The sequence below is a fragment of the Vespa velutina genome, chromosome 8, assembly GCF_912470025.1.
Source record: "Vespa velutina chromosome 8, iVesVel2.1, whole genome shotgun sequence".
Taxonomy (NCBI): domain Eukaryota; kingdom Metazoa; phylum Arthropoda; class Insecta; order Hymenoptera; family Vespidae; genus Vespa; species Vespa velutina.
The window spans coordinates 2009498-2024497 of record NC_062195.1 but is presented as its reverse complement, the minus strand read 5'-3'; the positions used below and the strand labels follow the sequence as shown (position 1 = coordinate 2024497).

Here is a 15000-nt window from a genome sequence, read left to right as displayed (position 1 = left end):
GCTGTATTATGCGGCTGGAGTAACCTCATGTTAATGATAGGACAACTTCCTATGTTTGGTGCCTACGTAGCTATGTTTACAAGCGTTCAAGCACAAGTATTTAAACTCTTATTAGCTTATGCCTGTTTACTCGTTGGCTTTACCGCCAGTTTCTGCGTTATATTTCCACGATCGAAATCATTCAGCAGTCCTCATACTGGTTTAATCAAAGTTCTCGTCATGATGACAGGTGAGTTAGACTTTGAGGATTTATTTTTCCCTGGTGAGGAGGAAGGTGGTAAATCAGTAGACGTAAGTGGCACCTCATGGATTCTACTTCAAGTCTCTGCACAATTATCATTCGTATTATTCCTTTTATTTGTCACTATAGTATTGATGAATTTGCTCGTAGGTATAGCGGTTCATGATATTAAAGGTCTTCAAAAGACGGCAGGTCTTGCTAAGTTGGTACGACAAACGAAACTTATTTGTGACGTTGAGAGGGCTCTATTTCTTGGGCTATTGCCAAATAAATTGACGAAACTTTTATGGTGGACGGCTGTGGTATTGCCGTCACCATTACGTGCTATCCTTACAGTTAGGCCATTGAATCCTAGAGAAACAAGATTACCTCGTGATGTTTTGACGGCCGCTCACAAGGTTGCCAAAGATAGGAAATTTGCAAGCGGTACCTTGACCAGTAAAAAAAGTAATAGCACGTATTACACTTATGTTAAAAGCGATGGCTATTCGACTATAAGAAATCGCTTTAATGGAAATGATAACCTTTCTGAGGACAATGGCAATAAATTCAAGGACGAACTCTTGGAAGTTAGAAAAATTTGCGAGAAGAATCATCAGCTAATACAGGATCTTGTTATCGCTCTTGCTATGGATAAGAAATATAATAAAGAACAACAAGAGGATGAGAATCATTAGAAAAGGAGGGGGACGATTAGATTAGATCGAATCCGTGATCAACGAGAGAGAGAGAGAGAGAGAGAGAGAGAGAGAGAGAGAGAGAGAGAGAGAGAGAGAGAGAGAGAGAGATATTAATTGGATAATTAATTTCTTCTAACTCGTTAAGATTCTAATCAACAACGATCGGGATGTTTATCAAACTTCGTCTTTTCTTTTTGTTTTTCCTTTTATTTATTTATTTTCTTTTTTTTTTTTTTTTTTCTTTTGCTAATATTTGTTATTTTTAAATCATGGACTTCCTATCACTGTGCGTAATGAAACAAAAAATTTCATTAATCATTATAGTCTTATGTATCATATTGGGTATCTTGCGGTGTATACAATTTTTTTTTTTTTTTTTTTTTTTTTTTTTTTTTTTTTTTTTTTTTTTTTTTTGAATCTTTTTATAGTCCATGACAAATTATCAAGGATGCCAAATTTTGACAACTAGTCAATGTACAACTGTTAAAATATATTTGATTAAATGGCGCACGAGAAAAAATTATGATCTTTTTCTTTTTTCTTTTCTTTCTTTCTTTTTTTTTTTTATTTTTTTTTTTTTTTTTTTTTTTTTTTTTTAACATAGTCGATTTAACTGGGACTGAATTTTATTAGTGGATTTATAAAAACGAAAGAAATACATATAATAAAAATCAATCAAAGTTCTATATTCGTTAAATAAATAGAAAAAATGTAATATTGGGATAATACATTTTTTAATTTCTTTGTTATTTTTTTTTTTTGTTTTTTTTTTTGTTTTTTTTTTTTATATTGCAATTTCATAAGGAAAAATCAAAATGTCTCTTCGAATGCATTAATATTTCTTTTTTTTTATCGTTGTTTATATATCATGTTACGTTTATTGCGTTAACAATACTTTTGTTTATATATATATATACACGATAATTATTCGTATAATTTTTTGTAATAGATAAACCAATGAGACGCGATGTATGTGATTTTTTTTCGTTTTTTTTCCACCCTTCTTTTTTTTTTGTAGAATTTCAATAAATTTTGATTACGCGCTACTAGTTGCCTATCTGTGTTCCGTCCATGACACAAATATTTTATAAAAGATAACAGAGCAAGATTAAATATTGCAAAGAGCTTATTGGTCATGTATAGAAATTAAGTATAATATAAGTATAATATTGATAATAAATAAATTATAAAAATAAAATATGTAATTTTATATACCTAATGTTTCTTTATTTTATATATATATATATATATATATATATATATATATATACACGCATACACATATTTCTCTGCAAAAATAAAATAAGTAAATTATATATAAAACTTCAATTCGACGTTTTGCAATTTTTTATATCGAAAAGCGGTCACGGTTTGAGATGTTTAAAAAAGAAAAAAAAAAAAAGCAAACAAAATGAAATTGTTTATCCGTATTAAATTGTTACGCATACGCGCAGATATCCACAAATAATTCGTGACATATTAAATATACATAATCGATTTATAAAGCCTATTTATTCTTATAACCAAATCGAAAATTACTTTCTATATATACGTAAGAACGACTGTTACATGTTTTTAAACTGTTTATGGTTGTCATTAGTAAAACACGTAGTGAAACACGAAAGAAATTGGCTCTGTATCGAGGTATGTTGTAAGAGAATAAAAAAAAAAAAAAAGAGAGAGAGAAAGAAAAGAAAGACGTGAAAAGAAAAGAGAAAGAAAAAGAAATGAAAAAAAAAAAAAAAAGAAAGAGAAACAAGACAGAAAATTGTGACACTTGCATTCTCATTATATTCCTGCATCTAAAGCAGTAAAAAAAAAAAAAACAATGTATGTAATAATGTATGTAAATTGGTCAATTTTCACCGCCTACCTATCTACCTACCTGATAACTTGCCAATGCAATTATAAATATAAATTAAAAATATTCGTAAAAGAAAAAAAGAAAGATTTGTAGAAAGAATTTTAATAAGATCGTATTGTATAATAGTAACATTTTAAAACAAACGTTTTATTCGTCACAACAAGGCAAACTACGTTGAATGAACAATTATATTGAGACAATCATCGTCAACGTCTTTTTACAGGGAAATAATCTTAAATTATCTTGTTAAGGTAATCGTCACATATGTATCCTATGTATCTCTATCTTTGTACACGTATCTATGAACATACATTCTTCTTAATCTTCTAATAACTCTGTTTTGTACAATGTCTAACAAAAGTTTCTAGATGGTCCAAAATTTCTTTACCTCGAGAAATATTAAAAAAATCAATTATAACCATTTTCGAAGACACTTTAATATTTTAATTTGAATTTATAATTTATTCTATAGAGTTAGGCTTCTTGTTTCCTCTTTGATTTGAAGGGGGAAAAAAAAAAAAAACAAATATCAGTTAAGAACTTTCGATCCGTAGAAAGTACAAGCAAATATATCAAAGCTGATATTATATTCAGGGGTTTTTTTTTTTTTTTTTTTTTTTTCTTTTTTTTAATTACTGACGTAATGGTACTGTCGAAGGTATTAATACAACTTTTTAAATTATCTAACAATGCTTATATCATTTTTTCAATCAGGTTTAATTATATAAGATGACACCATGACAACACATGATCATAATCATTTTAACATTAAAAAAAGTGTCCATACATTTTACATTATTTATCTATAAATGATCTACAGAATGTATCAATCTTAACATGATTTGTAATCTACCGGAAGTACCTTCAATATATGTTAAGTATACGTATATGACAATATGTTAATTGACTTAACGGTACATTGTTATATGTTATGGGTTGAAGGGCACTTAATACGCGTATTGTTAATTTTATATAATTTAACATCAATTTAAAATAATATGTTTGTGTGTGTGTGTGTGTGTGTGTGTATTCTTCTTTTTCCCCCTAGACTTTATAAAGTAAGACGGGTTTTATTAAAAAAAAATGTTAATTTCATTTATTATTTCCAATGGTCAATGCGGACTTTTTATTTAACATTTCGATCTTTGTAAATATACTTCTTCTTTTATTTTTTTCTTTTTTTTTTTTTTTTTTTATCTCCAAAAATTTTAATAGCATTTCTTCTTTCCAAACACTTGTATTTAATCGTTCATCCGTTATTACTTTTATTTATTTTTTCTTTACAGTTTTTTTTACTCTTTTTTTTCCTTTTTCTTTTTTTTTTTGTTTTACGGTTCAAAACATCGACATGTTCAGTCAGCCACTTTATAATCCTTCGCGTATCCTACGTGCCTATCCTTCTATCTTTCCCCTCAATAACAAAAAAAAAAAAAAAATTAGACAGAGGCATTGAGAAATAGATTTAGCACGATATTATTATGTTTTAATCTCGTATGCCAGTGAGCGTGGGTGTTCAAAAGATAAAATAGAAACGTGTTCTGATACACAGAACAGGTATACTTAGAAAGGATATATAAGTAAAATTTAAAATTCCAAAAACCTGTTCACTCGCACAACTTTCGGATTTATTTCATAAAATGAATGGATAGGCGCCATGTTGTGTAATAATTGAACTTCGTAATACGCGTCTATTACAAGGACATTGAATTTTGTAGATATTTGAAAATACAAGTATGATATTTCAAGATAATGATGATGATGATGATGATGATAATGATGATGAGTTAACGTTACAAAATATCAATTGTCAATTATCAATTGATTTACTAGCCTAATTTCTGAGCTTCTTTTTATGGTGAATTTTGTATTATACATAAATCGCACATGCACGTGTGTGTGTATGTGTGTGTGAGTGTGTGTGTGAGTGATTTTGTTCGAATCGAATGTTCATCATCATAATCGTAGAAAATATTTTAGTATAATAACGACACACCCCAAAACCATAATCATCATCGTACTGTTGGTGAAAGGTATTAGCCAAGAGCGAAATAGAAATTTATGAAAAAATAAAGAGAGAAAGAGAAAGAGAGAGAGAGATAATTACTTCATTTCGAGACTTTTTTAAGCTTGTAGTTAGACCTATAGTTTTACAATCTGACAAAAAAAAAATAAATTTGTTTAAAAAATAGTCTCGAAACGAAATAATTGATTTTTAATATCAGTTAAGAACTTTCGATCTGTTCTGTACACACACTTGCAAGAATTAAAAGCCAATCGTCAAGAACTTTCTTTAACAAAATAGAATGTTTCAATTAAACAGATTTTTCATATATTTTATAATAATCAAAAAAAAAAGAAAAAAAAGAAGAAGAAGAAGAGGAAGGAAAAGAATGTAAAGAGATAAGACAATGATGATAATGAAAATACGTATAATTAAAAGTATGCTTGCACAATGTACATCATTATACATGTGTATGTATGTGTGTGTGTGTGTGTGTGTGTATTTATATATAGTAAAACTATGAAGGAACAAGAATTAAGACGATAATTTATTTATGAGGATTTTCTTCGTCGTTCGAACAATTATGATAGAACTATGGAACGTATTTCAGAGAGAAGATACCACTCAACTTATGAATAAATATCGATATAAGTAAAAAGATTCGATTACTTGAACAATATTTGTACAGACAATGAATATCTCAAGGAGGAGTACTGTAATATTAATCTTTCATATAACTTGACTGATCACAGTATATACATACTATTTATCGTCATTATTATTTTGAATGAGAAAAAAAGGAAGGAATTCATTTTTATCATGGAAAAAAAAGAAAAAAAAAGAAAAAACTCCTTTATATTCGTTTTAAAAGAAGAAAAAAAGAAATCTTCGCCTTTATCACAGCAACAAAAAATTTTCCTCTTTGTATCAAAAAAAAATTTTTCTTTGTATTTATTAATAGAAAAAAAGAAAAGAGAAAAAGACAAAATTCTCTCATTTCTTTTTATCGTAAATGAAAAATCTCTATCCGTCATAATCTATTATATTCTTCTTCTTCTTTTTTTATATTTATTTATTTCGCTTCTCCCACCATATGAATTCTTGCATTACAACTTTTTTTTTTCCTTTTCTTTTTTCTACCTTTTTTCCTTTTTCTTTTTTTCTCCGTGCATTTTGTCGTCAAGCAACAAATTCTTAAGGAGTAGTATCCGCCAAGCAATCGTACGAACCGGTCGTGCTCTCTACGTGGCAAGTTAGCCTCCGGGCAGAGAGATCTCTATCGAAAATCACGATGGGTGATACGTGAATACATTTTCAACTGGGTTCACATATATATATATATATATAAATATTAAAGTTTGTTAACGGCGACGATCAGTCCATCGTTGTATCCATAAAATACACTAACTTTATTGTCGTCTAATTAATTATCAATATTTTCCTTCGAATGTATTCTATCGAAGCATTCATTTAATTCATTCGATAATCAATTCTTTCAAAAATGATGTAGAACGAAAAAAAAAAAAACAAAAACAAAAAAAACGGAACTTGAAAAAAAAAAGAAAAAAATTCCATCACAGATAATCTCGTAGATAATGGCTATTATTATGATATCGTTGTTAACATGATTCTTATCGAACATTCGATTTGGAAGAAAGTCAAGGATATGAGATTTCTAATTCTTTTTTTTTTTTTCTGTTTTCTTTTTTCTTTTCCTTTTTTGAATTTTGTTTCGCCAAATGGTATATATGGAAATTTATATTTCGTATGAGATCGTAATATCTCTGTCAGAATAATTCTTTCTTATTACTTAACGAACGAAGAAAAAAGGTCATTTCGAGCTTAAAGGTCGTAGAAAATTATTCCTCGAGATATACGATGGTCATAAACGACCAAAAGAGAAGAAAGAAATAAAGAAAAAAAATAACACTAAAATAAATAAATAAATAAATAAATAAATAAGAAAGAACAGATATCTTTTGGCAGCGTACCAATAAAGAGAAAGTGAGGGACTTTCGTCGAAGCTTTTAAACGAGAGAAAGTCATTCATTATAAATTCATTAAAAATTTCGATTGATATTTGGCACGAAGAAAAATAATTTATAACGATCATTAAAAAGAATATTTAAAACATATATTGAATCTTGTTAGAAATTAATATATTCTGATATAACAAGACGTACGTGTTCGATGATCGTACGAAGATGATCATCCTTTAAAACGATTTTATATCATTGCGAACGACATCGAAGGTGAATAAATTTTCATTAGAAAAGTTCAACAAGAGAAAGTAAGGAAGCAATCGTCTCTGGTGGATACTGTACGCTAGCTGATCATATATGACCCTGTCCCGTTAGTGTTAAAAGCTCGTGAAGTTCACGGCCAAAAACACATGGGGTCGCTGAGTCCTGCAGTTGCTGAATCCAAGCGATAACGTCCTAAGTTCTATATATAGAACGCATATATATATATATATATATCTCTCACACACACACACATACATATATGTATATATATACGCACTCTCTCCTCACTCTCTGGCAATCCTTCTCCTTCTCTCTCTCTACCATCGCAATGCTTATAACGCAGATACGATATAAGTCACTCGGCCGAGCGACACCGGTAGTCGCGTGTAGTGCAATGACGAGAGCGTTCTCGTTAAAACGATCTTAAACGACTTTGGGACGTGACGTGGATAGACGAAGAAAACGAGAGAGAGAAAGACAGAGAGAGACAGAGAGAGAGAGAGAGAGAGAGAGAGAGAGAGAGAGAGAAAAAAGAGGGAAAGAGAGAGACATAGAGAGAAATGATTGAGATGTTCCGTAGTGGAGATCAAAACGAAAGATAAGTACGTAGTGGCCTGAGTTACGTTCACGTCGAAAGCCTATCCTTCTTCTCACGTCTTTGAAAAAGCTAAGGATACAATTTTTAGGTAGAACCTGAGAATAGAATTTTTAGGAAAAAAAAATTTACGTTATTAACGTTTTGGTGAAATCGAAGAAACGAAGATGGATAGTTTAAAGCCACCAAATTCGATAAACAACAATAACAACAGCAATAATAATAATAATAATAATAATAACAACGAAGGAAGACGAAGACTTTATTCCATGTCTTGCTTGAACGATCGTCCCAACGGTGGGGATCCATTATCCGTGAGATTGGCTTCAACTTATAGGTCAGCAAGATATGGACACGTTAACGATTATTGTCCTGAACAGATAGTTGTAGTCGAAGAGAACTTAACAGCTAATTCAACGAATAAACACGAAGAGATCGACGCGGGCGATCCACCACCAGTCGATGAATCTCTTTTCTTCGATAATTTTGAAGCACTGAGAAATGCATTACGAGTAGACGGTAGCAATATAAGGTCAGTCTTCTGGTCTATGCTCAATGTTACCGAGATCAAATTATTATTGGAAATGGAAAAGAATTGTATCGTGCCGTCAGAAATCTCATTGAATGAACATTTGAAGAATCTTTCTTATATTTGGGCATGTCATCGTGGCCTATCTCATCTTTTACCTAAACTCGAAGAATTGGGAGCCGATATTAATTATATCGAACCGTGCACTGGTATGAATGCTATTCTAACAGCATCCTTGAGTGGAAATGTGTCATGTTTGGAACATCTTATAAGAAAAGGTGTCGATGTTAATTGTGAAAATCCAACGAATCATTACACGTCCCTTCACTTTGCGGCTTCAGGAAAATCAAGAGAAACGACCGTTCTACTTTTGGACAGCGGCGCCAAGTTAAATACTTGTGCTTATGAGGAAATAGTCGAACCGGTACTTCACTGTGCCATTCGGGCAAATGCGTTAGATGTGGTGAAGGTACTCTTGGAACGGGGCGCTAGCGTAGTCGAAAAAAATCATCTTGGAGAGACACCCCTTCATGTTGCTTGTTTCGTCCAATCGATACCCTGTGTCGAATTATTGCTAACTGTACCAGGTAGTAACATTAATGCTGTAGATCGTACGCATAGGACCCCATTACATTTTGCCGTTATGAGTACAGATTCTTCGGCAGTATTGGTTGAACTTTTATTGAAGCATGGTGCCTTAGTCAATGCGGCAGATCGAACGGGTTTCACACCTCTTCATATAGCTGCTTTGAACGAACAGTCCCATTGCGTGGATACTTTGATTTGGGCCGGAGCTGACGTCAGTGCTACAACAAGTGCAGGCTTATCAGCTTTAAACATCATATTAAGAAAAATACCAGAATCTTTACAAGTCTTTCGGGAAAGACTCGATGCCTCTATCAGGCTTAGACGGCCTGTACCACATAACAGAGAATTCGAAATGAGATTACACTTTGACCTACTATTTCCTAGCAACAATCAATGCGAAACCAGTTTCATCAATACTTTCGTACAAGAACGTCGAAAAGATCTGCTATCTCATCCATTGGTCATGGCTTTTCTTCATCTCAAATGGGAGAAGATAAGAAAGTTTTATTTGATGAGAATCTTCCTTTATGCCATGACGGTGATCTGTATGACTACTTATGTTCTAACGGCACTTGCATACAAATGTTACAATCACGATGATTTTCCAAGTTCAAAGATCTGCAACAGCAAAAGAATTTCAGGCTTTCTATTCAGAAGGCCAGTTATCGAAATTGAATGGTACCTCTGTCTCGTATTAACCTGTGTCACAATACCCAGAAAGATATTTGGTTTTATGGTTTACAAATCGGTGAAACAATATTTCTCGAACATAGATAATGTCCTCGATGGTATAGTTATAGTAAGCGTTTTTGTAACGTCATTTGTTTACACAGGAAAGACATACGATTGGCAAAATTATATCGGTGCATTCGCCATACTTTGCGCCTGGACAAATCTTATGCTGATGGTTGGACAATTGCCTGCTTTTGGAACTTACGTTGCCATGTTCACACATATACAATTTGAGTTTGCTAAACTTTTATTGGCTTATTCTGGATTATTGATAGGATTCACCATTAGCTTTTGCGTTATTTTCGTTGGTGAACCAGCCTTTGGTAATCCTTTTACCGGACTTATCAAGGTGTTAGCAATGATGGCAGGCGAATTGGACTTTGAGGGTCTTATTAATCAAGCGGATCAAGTTGCCGACGGTCCTTTCGTGATTTATCATCCATTATCTGTCTGTTCACAAATTCTCTTCACTCTCTTCATCGTTTTTGTAACGGTGATATTAATGAACTTATTAGTTGGCATCGCCGTACATGATATTAATGGTTTAAGAAATCATGCAGGACTTACCAAGCTGGTACGTCAAACTAAATTAATTCTTTTCACTGAAATGGTACTGCATAATGCTTCCATACCATATACCTTTCGAAAATGGATGACCGATCATAAAATAGACGTTGAAAATCGTAAACACGTCCTCGTTGTTAAACCATTAAATCCTTTGGAGAAACGATTGCCTAAGGATATTTTAAAAGCTGCTTATGAGATTGCACAAAAGAACATGCCATATATCAATGATGACAATATTAGTCTTAGCGACCATGTAACTTGGATGAAGCAACAAAGTGAAGAATCATCCGAGTCTGGCTTGAGATTGGCCGTCGAAGAATTATCAGCAAGATTGAATGCAAATGAAGAAACAATAAAGTCTCTTAAAACACAATTGTTACATATGAATGACATATTGGAGGATATTGTTAATCGTTTGGCGAAGGACAACAGTATATGAGTTGGGCAAAGTGTACGTGAATATGAACACACAATTACATCTATATAAATGGATATATATAAATTATATATATATATATATGGATTATTGTCACACCTATTTGCCTTTTATCAATAGAAAAGAAACAAACAAACAAACAAAACAAAACAAAACAAAAAACTCACTTAACGTATTATAAAGACTGATATATAAGGGACCAATCTCAAGATGATTGATTTCATAGAATATACATTGATGAAGATTTAATTTTTCATTTTTTTCGCCAGGAAAATCTTCGTATAATCTGTAATGATGACGTTTCTTGCGAACAAGTATTATAACGGTTAGGTATAAATGTTAGTAGCTATATATATATATGTGTGTATGTGTATGTGTATGTGTGTGAGTGTATATATATATATATATATTTAAGATTTGATTTTCTTCAGATAATAGATTTTTTCTTATACCATACCTTATCTCATTAATTCAAAGTTACAATATATTTTTAAAGAAAATTAATTATATACTTTGCAGGTAATATTTCCATTAATTTTTACGAATATGGTTGAGAAAGTTGACATCGAAGCAACTGTTGAAAATGGAGGACCTACTGGACAATCAGGCGCGATAAGGTGGGGCATTGCATGGGGTCTCCGAAGTTTCGTTACTCCTGAGGTTATAGAAAATATGAAAATTGGTGAGATTAAGAACGAACGATTATCACATTTACATATTATAATTTGATGTATGCGATATTAAATAATTTTCAAATTTCTTAGCTGGATTGTTAACGAGAGATTGGAGGAGACGTGAAAGAAAAAAGTTTGGCCAAGAAGGAGCAAGAAGGAAATTTACATGGAAAAAACGTTAATCTTCGAAATATATTTCTTTTGTCTAAATTAAAAAAAAAAAAAAAATGTAATTATATCTCACACATATAGAATAATAGATTTAAAAATAAATTTCTTTACCTTAAACATAATTCTTGCCAAATATTACACATATTTTATTCGTTTCATTGGATAGAACTATTAGCCATATATATATATTCATCAGGACGTTTATAAATGTTAGGGAAAAAAAAACTTCCAATCTCTTTTCATGACATTTAATATGTTTGATACTTTAAGTATTAAGCTATATTACATTTTTTGTAAAGGTGTTATACCAAGCAATTTCATCCCTTGTGCAAGGACATTTCTTGCCACGTGGAACATGAGTAATCTTTGATCGCTAATGTCTGCTGTTTCACCTTTAACTTTCAATATTTTTAAAGCTTTGTTGATAGTGTGGCTGAATAAAATAAATATTTATAAATACATTGTTACGAAGCATTATTATAATTATTATGTTGTATGGACTAACCTCAATCGAAAAAGATATGTAACTAAAATGCTTGGTTCTAAATCTTGATAAGATCTTAAAACAGTATTTTCAAAGTTACTAATTATACATATCAAGTCGTCGACTATTGGCTCTTTCAAAACTGATGGATAACATTCAGTTGGAAGAGTAGCACCAGAATTTTTTTCTAAATTAAAAAGACGACAATGTACATATTGCAGGCTTGTACCAGTATCTCCTTCTATCTGATATTAAAACATAAATATATTCTTATAAATTATTACAAAATCGCATTCATGAGATTAAAAATTATATATATATAAAAAAAAAAAAAAAAAAAAAAGTAATAAAAAAGAAATAAAAATCTCACGTCGAATGCTGCATTCCAATCGAATTTATAATCTCGCTCTCTCCTTCGTCTCAAATCATTAATTATCACAGAAGAAATTCCTAATATGTCGGAACTATTATCAGAAATGTCCAAAGAAACCTTAGTTGCTAAAATATATAAATGGGATTTTATAATATTCTTTTAAATAATGAAGCTCTTTATTTAATATAATAAATAATATAAGAATAACTTACTGGGAGATTGAATTTGTTTTTCTCTCATAACATCTCTTATTTCATTTAAAATATCTTCTAAAAATATAGCTGTACCTTTTCTAGTACTCATACCAAGTATTCGTCCATATCTTATATGATTTAATCTCTCTGCCCAAGACATGTTCATTTTATGTAATATTTCTATTAGACTTGTAAAATGTTTACTTTGCGTTTGATCAACTACATAATACATCAAATCAAATTTATACTTTTTATACCTGTCAATAGCTGCTCCCACATCTCTCGTTAAATAGAGTGATGTTCCATCACTTTTAATAATAGGTATGACTTTTTCTGAATTTAAATGTATCACTCTTCTATTTTCTTCATCATATGACAATAAATTCATATTTTCCATTAATGAAATTATTTCCTTTATATTAACCGATCTGTACATAGATTCCCAATGATATTCATCAAAATTAATACCTATTCTATCATAAGTTTTTTTTAATTCCTCTGTTGTATATTTTCTAAATAGCTCCCATTCTTGACACGCAATACTTTCTCCAGTTTCTAATTGTCTAAAGATTTCTCTAGCCTTATTTCCAATACTGGAATCATTTTCCATTGATTTATTGGCAAGTACGTAAGCATTATACAAACTTTTAATAGCGTCATTTTGAATTTTCTTACTGTCAAGATTAGACATATCAATGCCTATCTGAATGAGGCCATATTGAGTACCCCAATCACCCAAATAATTTATCCTTCTGACATTATTTCCCAAATAACTATTTATATTGGCCACATAATTTCCTATAATTGTCGAACGTAAATGTCCTAAATGAAATGGTTTTGCAATATTTGGTGAACTAAATTCGACTATTATATTTTTATTGTTATTGATAAGTATATGAGGTACAATTTTATGACAGTTTCTTTCAAGGAATTGCTTAATGTAATCTTCTCTAAATACATTAAAAGATAATGCGTTCTCTTCAACAGTAATATCATTTAAATCTGATTTTATGTCAGAGTTTAATATAGTTTTTATGTTATTTCTTAAATCATACTGTTTCGTTTGTAAAGGAAGTATAAAAGAAAATACTCCCGATTGTCTTGGCTTCATCTTTAAATAAGAAATTATATTAGTTGCATCCTCTACATTTTCTGTAAATTTTGTAATCTAAAAATTAATACAATTTTATAAATATTTTTTTTATTCTTCCGAAAGTCGGTATCCTAACGTTTGAATGTTTGTAACACTTATACAAAATACCTTCTTGTACAATACATGTCTTACGTTAGTACTCATTATAATGCGATTGTTAATTAATATTTGTTTGTATATATAAAAACACTTTTATTTATATAAATACAAATGTTAATTCAGGCTAGGTTTTTGTATACTACGTTTAGTTACAGTATACGATTCATCTTTTGGTAGATGGCGTTGGCGTCGCGTGATACGAGCCAATCATATAAAAGCATTTTTATGTTTCTTAAATTCAACCAATCAGAATTAAGATTATACATACGCGGCAAATACCAGCTCTTATGAAATTTCGATATTGGTAGTGTTGCATCGTTACAGTTTGTTTATGTTTCAGATGTCTTCCATTTTCGTCGATACATGTTCTTCTTGTATGTACGCATTATTTTAATGAGAACAAATTCGCATATATTTTATATTTAAATAACGTAGGATGAAAAAAAATATTGAATTTTTGTAAAGTAAAACTTAATTTGTAATATAAATATAGATATATTTTTTTTTTTTTTTTTTTTTTTTTTTTTTTTGAAATAATGCGTCACATATTATTATAATTAAATAATTGATTTTTTATGCATAGTTACAAATTTCAAAGCAAAGACATGATTTTGTGATATGGCCGAGTTGCATATTATCGGTCAAATTGCTTTAGCGAAAAATTTCAAAGAATCTCAGCTTTTCTGTAAATGGAGTTTTCATGCTGGTAAAGAATAATGATTTACCTGTAATCACTTTTTTCTCTATTTAATAATTTACTATAAATATAATAAAATAATTGTCATTTTTAATGGAATTATTTTGACAATGTAATAGGAAATGGTTGGAAAATTATAGAAGGAAGTGAAGAAGGACAAACCCAAGAAAGTTGTGATGTATATACCAATGAACCAATTTGGGATCATCCTGTCGATATACATTATACCACGCAAACATTACATAATTCTCCAAAATTACTTCTACAAATATTTTCTAGAGATAATTATGGTAGAATATTATTCAATTCTTACGGTGTTTGTAATATACCCTTATCTCCTGGATCTCATTGTTTGAATTGCCATACATGGAAACCAATTGGTTCGTATAATATTTTCTAAAAAGATACAATGTAAATATTTTTTATTTGTATATATTTTTTTTCCATTGATATAGGTGATTGGAAAGATAGACTCAGAGATAAATTTTTAGGAGTGGTTTTACAATTGAAATCTCCAAACGTTTTAGTTAACACGATAGATAGATTTGAGTTACTTACGGAAAGTATGGGTACTGTACAAATCGATCTGCATATACTTGTCAGAAATTTTGACAAATTTGGATGTCATTTATGAAGACATATTAAATATTGCAGAGATATAGCTATATGATCTCA

At 30.3% G+C, this 15000-nt stretch overlaps 4 protein-coding genes across 17 annotated transcripts in view; 3 read left to right on the top strand and 1 right to left on the bottom strand.

Moving 5' to 3' along the window:
- The window catches only part of LOC124951166 (transient receptor potential channel pyrexia-like), a 7170-nt gene extending 5509 nt beyond the window's left edge, over nt 1–1661 (top strand). For 2 of the 4 annotated variants that reach the window (XM_047499002.1, XM_047498998.1), the window contains exon 2: nt 1–1661. This exon is cut by the window's left edge and continues 2060 nt beyond it. In XM_047499002.1, the coding sequence (XP_047354958.1) occupies nt 1–918 (918 nt within the window). In that variant the 3' untranslated portion in view covers nt 919–1661. The other 2 variants (XM_047499001.1, XM_047498999.1) reach the window with 1 other exon arrangement.
- A 571-nt stretch (nt 1662–2232) lies between these two features.
- LOC124951167 (transient receptor potential channel pyrexia-like) lies at nt 2233–11142 on the top strand. Of its 2 annotated transcripts, XM_047499004.1 has the most exons (3): nt 2233–10495; nt 10750–10818; nt 11000–11142. In XM_047499004.1, exon 1 carries the CDS (start codon nt 7796–7798, stop codon nt 10481–10483), a length of 2688 nt encoding a protein of 895 aa, XP_047354960.1. In that variant the 5' UTR covers nt 2233–7795; the 3' UTR covers nt 10484–10495; nt 10750–10818; nt 11000–11142. The 2 variants fall into 2 exon arrangements, with proteins under 2 accessions (XP_047354960.1, XP_047354959.1); XM_047499003.1 differs by having other exon boundaries at nt 2233–10818.
- The window catches only part of LOC124951169 (probable arginine--tRNA ligase, mitochondrial), a 14452-nt gene continuing 2935 nt past the window's right edge, over nt 3484–15000 (bottom strand). For 3 of the 10 annotated variants that reach the window (XM_047499008.1, XM_047499010.1, XM_047499012.1), the window contains exons 2-8: nt 14884–15000; nt 13897–14721; nt 12395–13544; nt 12180–12307; nt 11831–12054; nt 9445–11758; nt 3484–9363 (exon numbers count right to left, since the gene is read on the bottom strand). The exon at nt 14884–15000 is cut by the window's right edge. In XM_047499008.1, the coding sequence (XP_047354964.1) occupies nt 11608–11758; nt 11831–12054; nt 12180–12307; nt 12395–13544; nt 13897–13944 (1701 nt within the window). In that variant the 5' untranslated portion in view covers nt 13945–14721; nt 14884–15000 and the 3' untranslated portion in view covers nt 3484–9363; nt 9445–11607. Of the gene's footprint in view, nt 11759–11830; nt 12055–12179; nt 12308–12394; nt 13545–13637; nt 14722–14883 lie in introns of all 10 variants that reach the window. The other 7 variants (XM_047499016.1, XM_047499007.1, XM_047499014.1 and 4 more) reach the window with 7 other exon arrangements.
- Nucleotides 11336–15000, top strand: part of LOC124951170 (B9 domain-containing protein 2-like) — a 3695-nt gene continuing 30 nt past the window's right edge. The window contains exons 1-4 of the mRNA XM_047499017.1: nt 11336–14002; nt 14212–14334; nt 14445–14705; nt 14781–15000. The exon at nt 14781–15000 is cut by the window's right edge and continues 30 nt beyond it. Of these exons, the coding sequence (XP_047354973.1) occupies nt 14247–14334; nt 14445–14705; nt 14781–14959 (528 nt within the window). The 5' untranslated portion in view covers nt 11336–14002; nt 14212–14246 and the 3' untranslated portion in view covers nt 14960–15000. The remainder of the gene's footprint in view (nt 14003–14211; nt 14335–14444; nt 14706–14780) is intronic.

Bases quoted from the DNA above. Each gene is read 5' to 3' on its own strand.
- LOC124951167 (XM_047499004.1), top strand. From the start codon at position 7,796: ATGGATAGTTTAAAGCCACCAAATTCGATAAACAACAATAACAACAGC.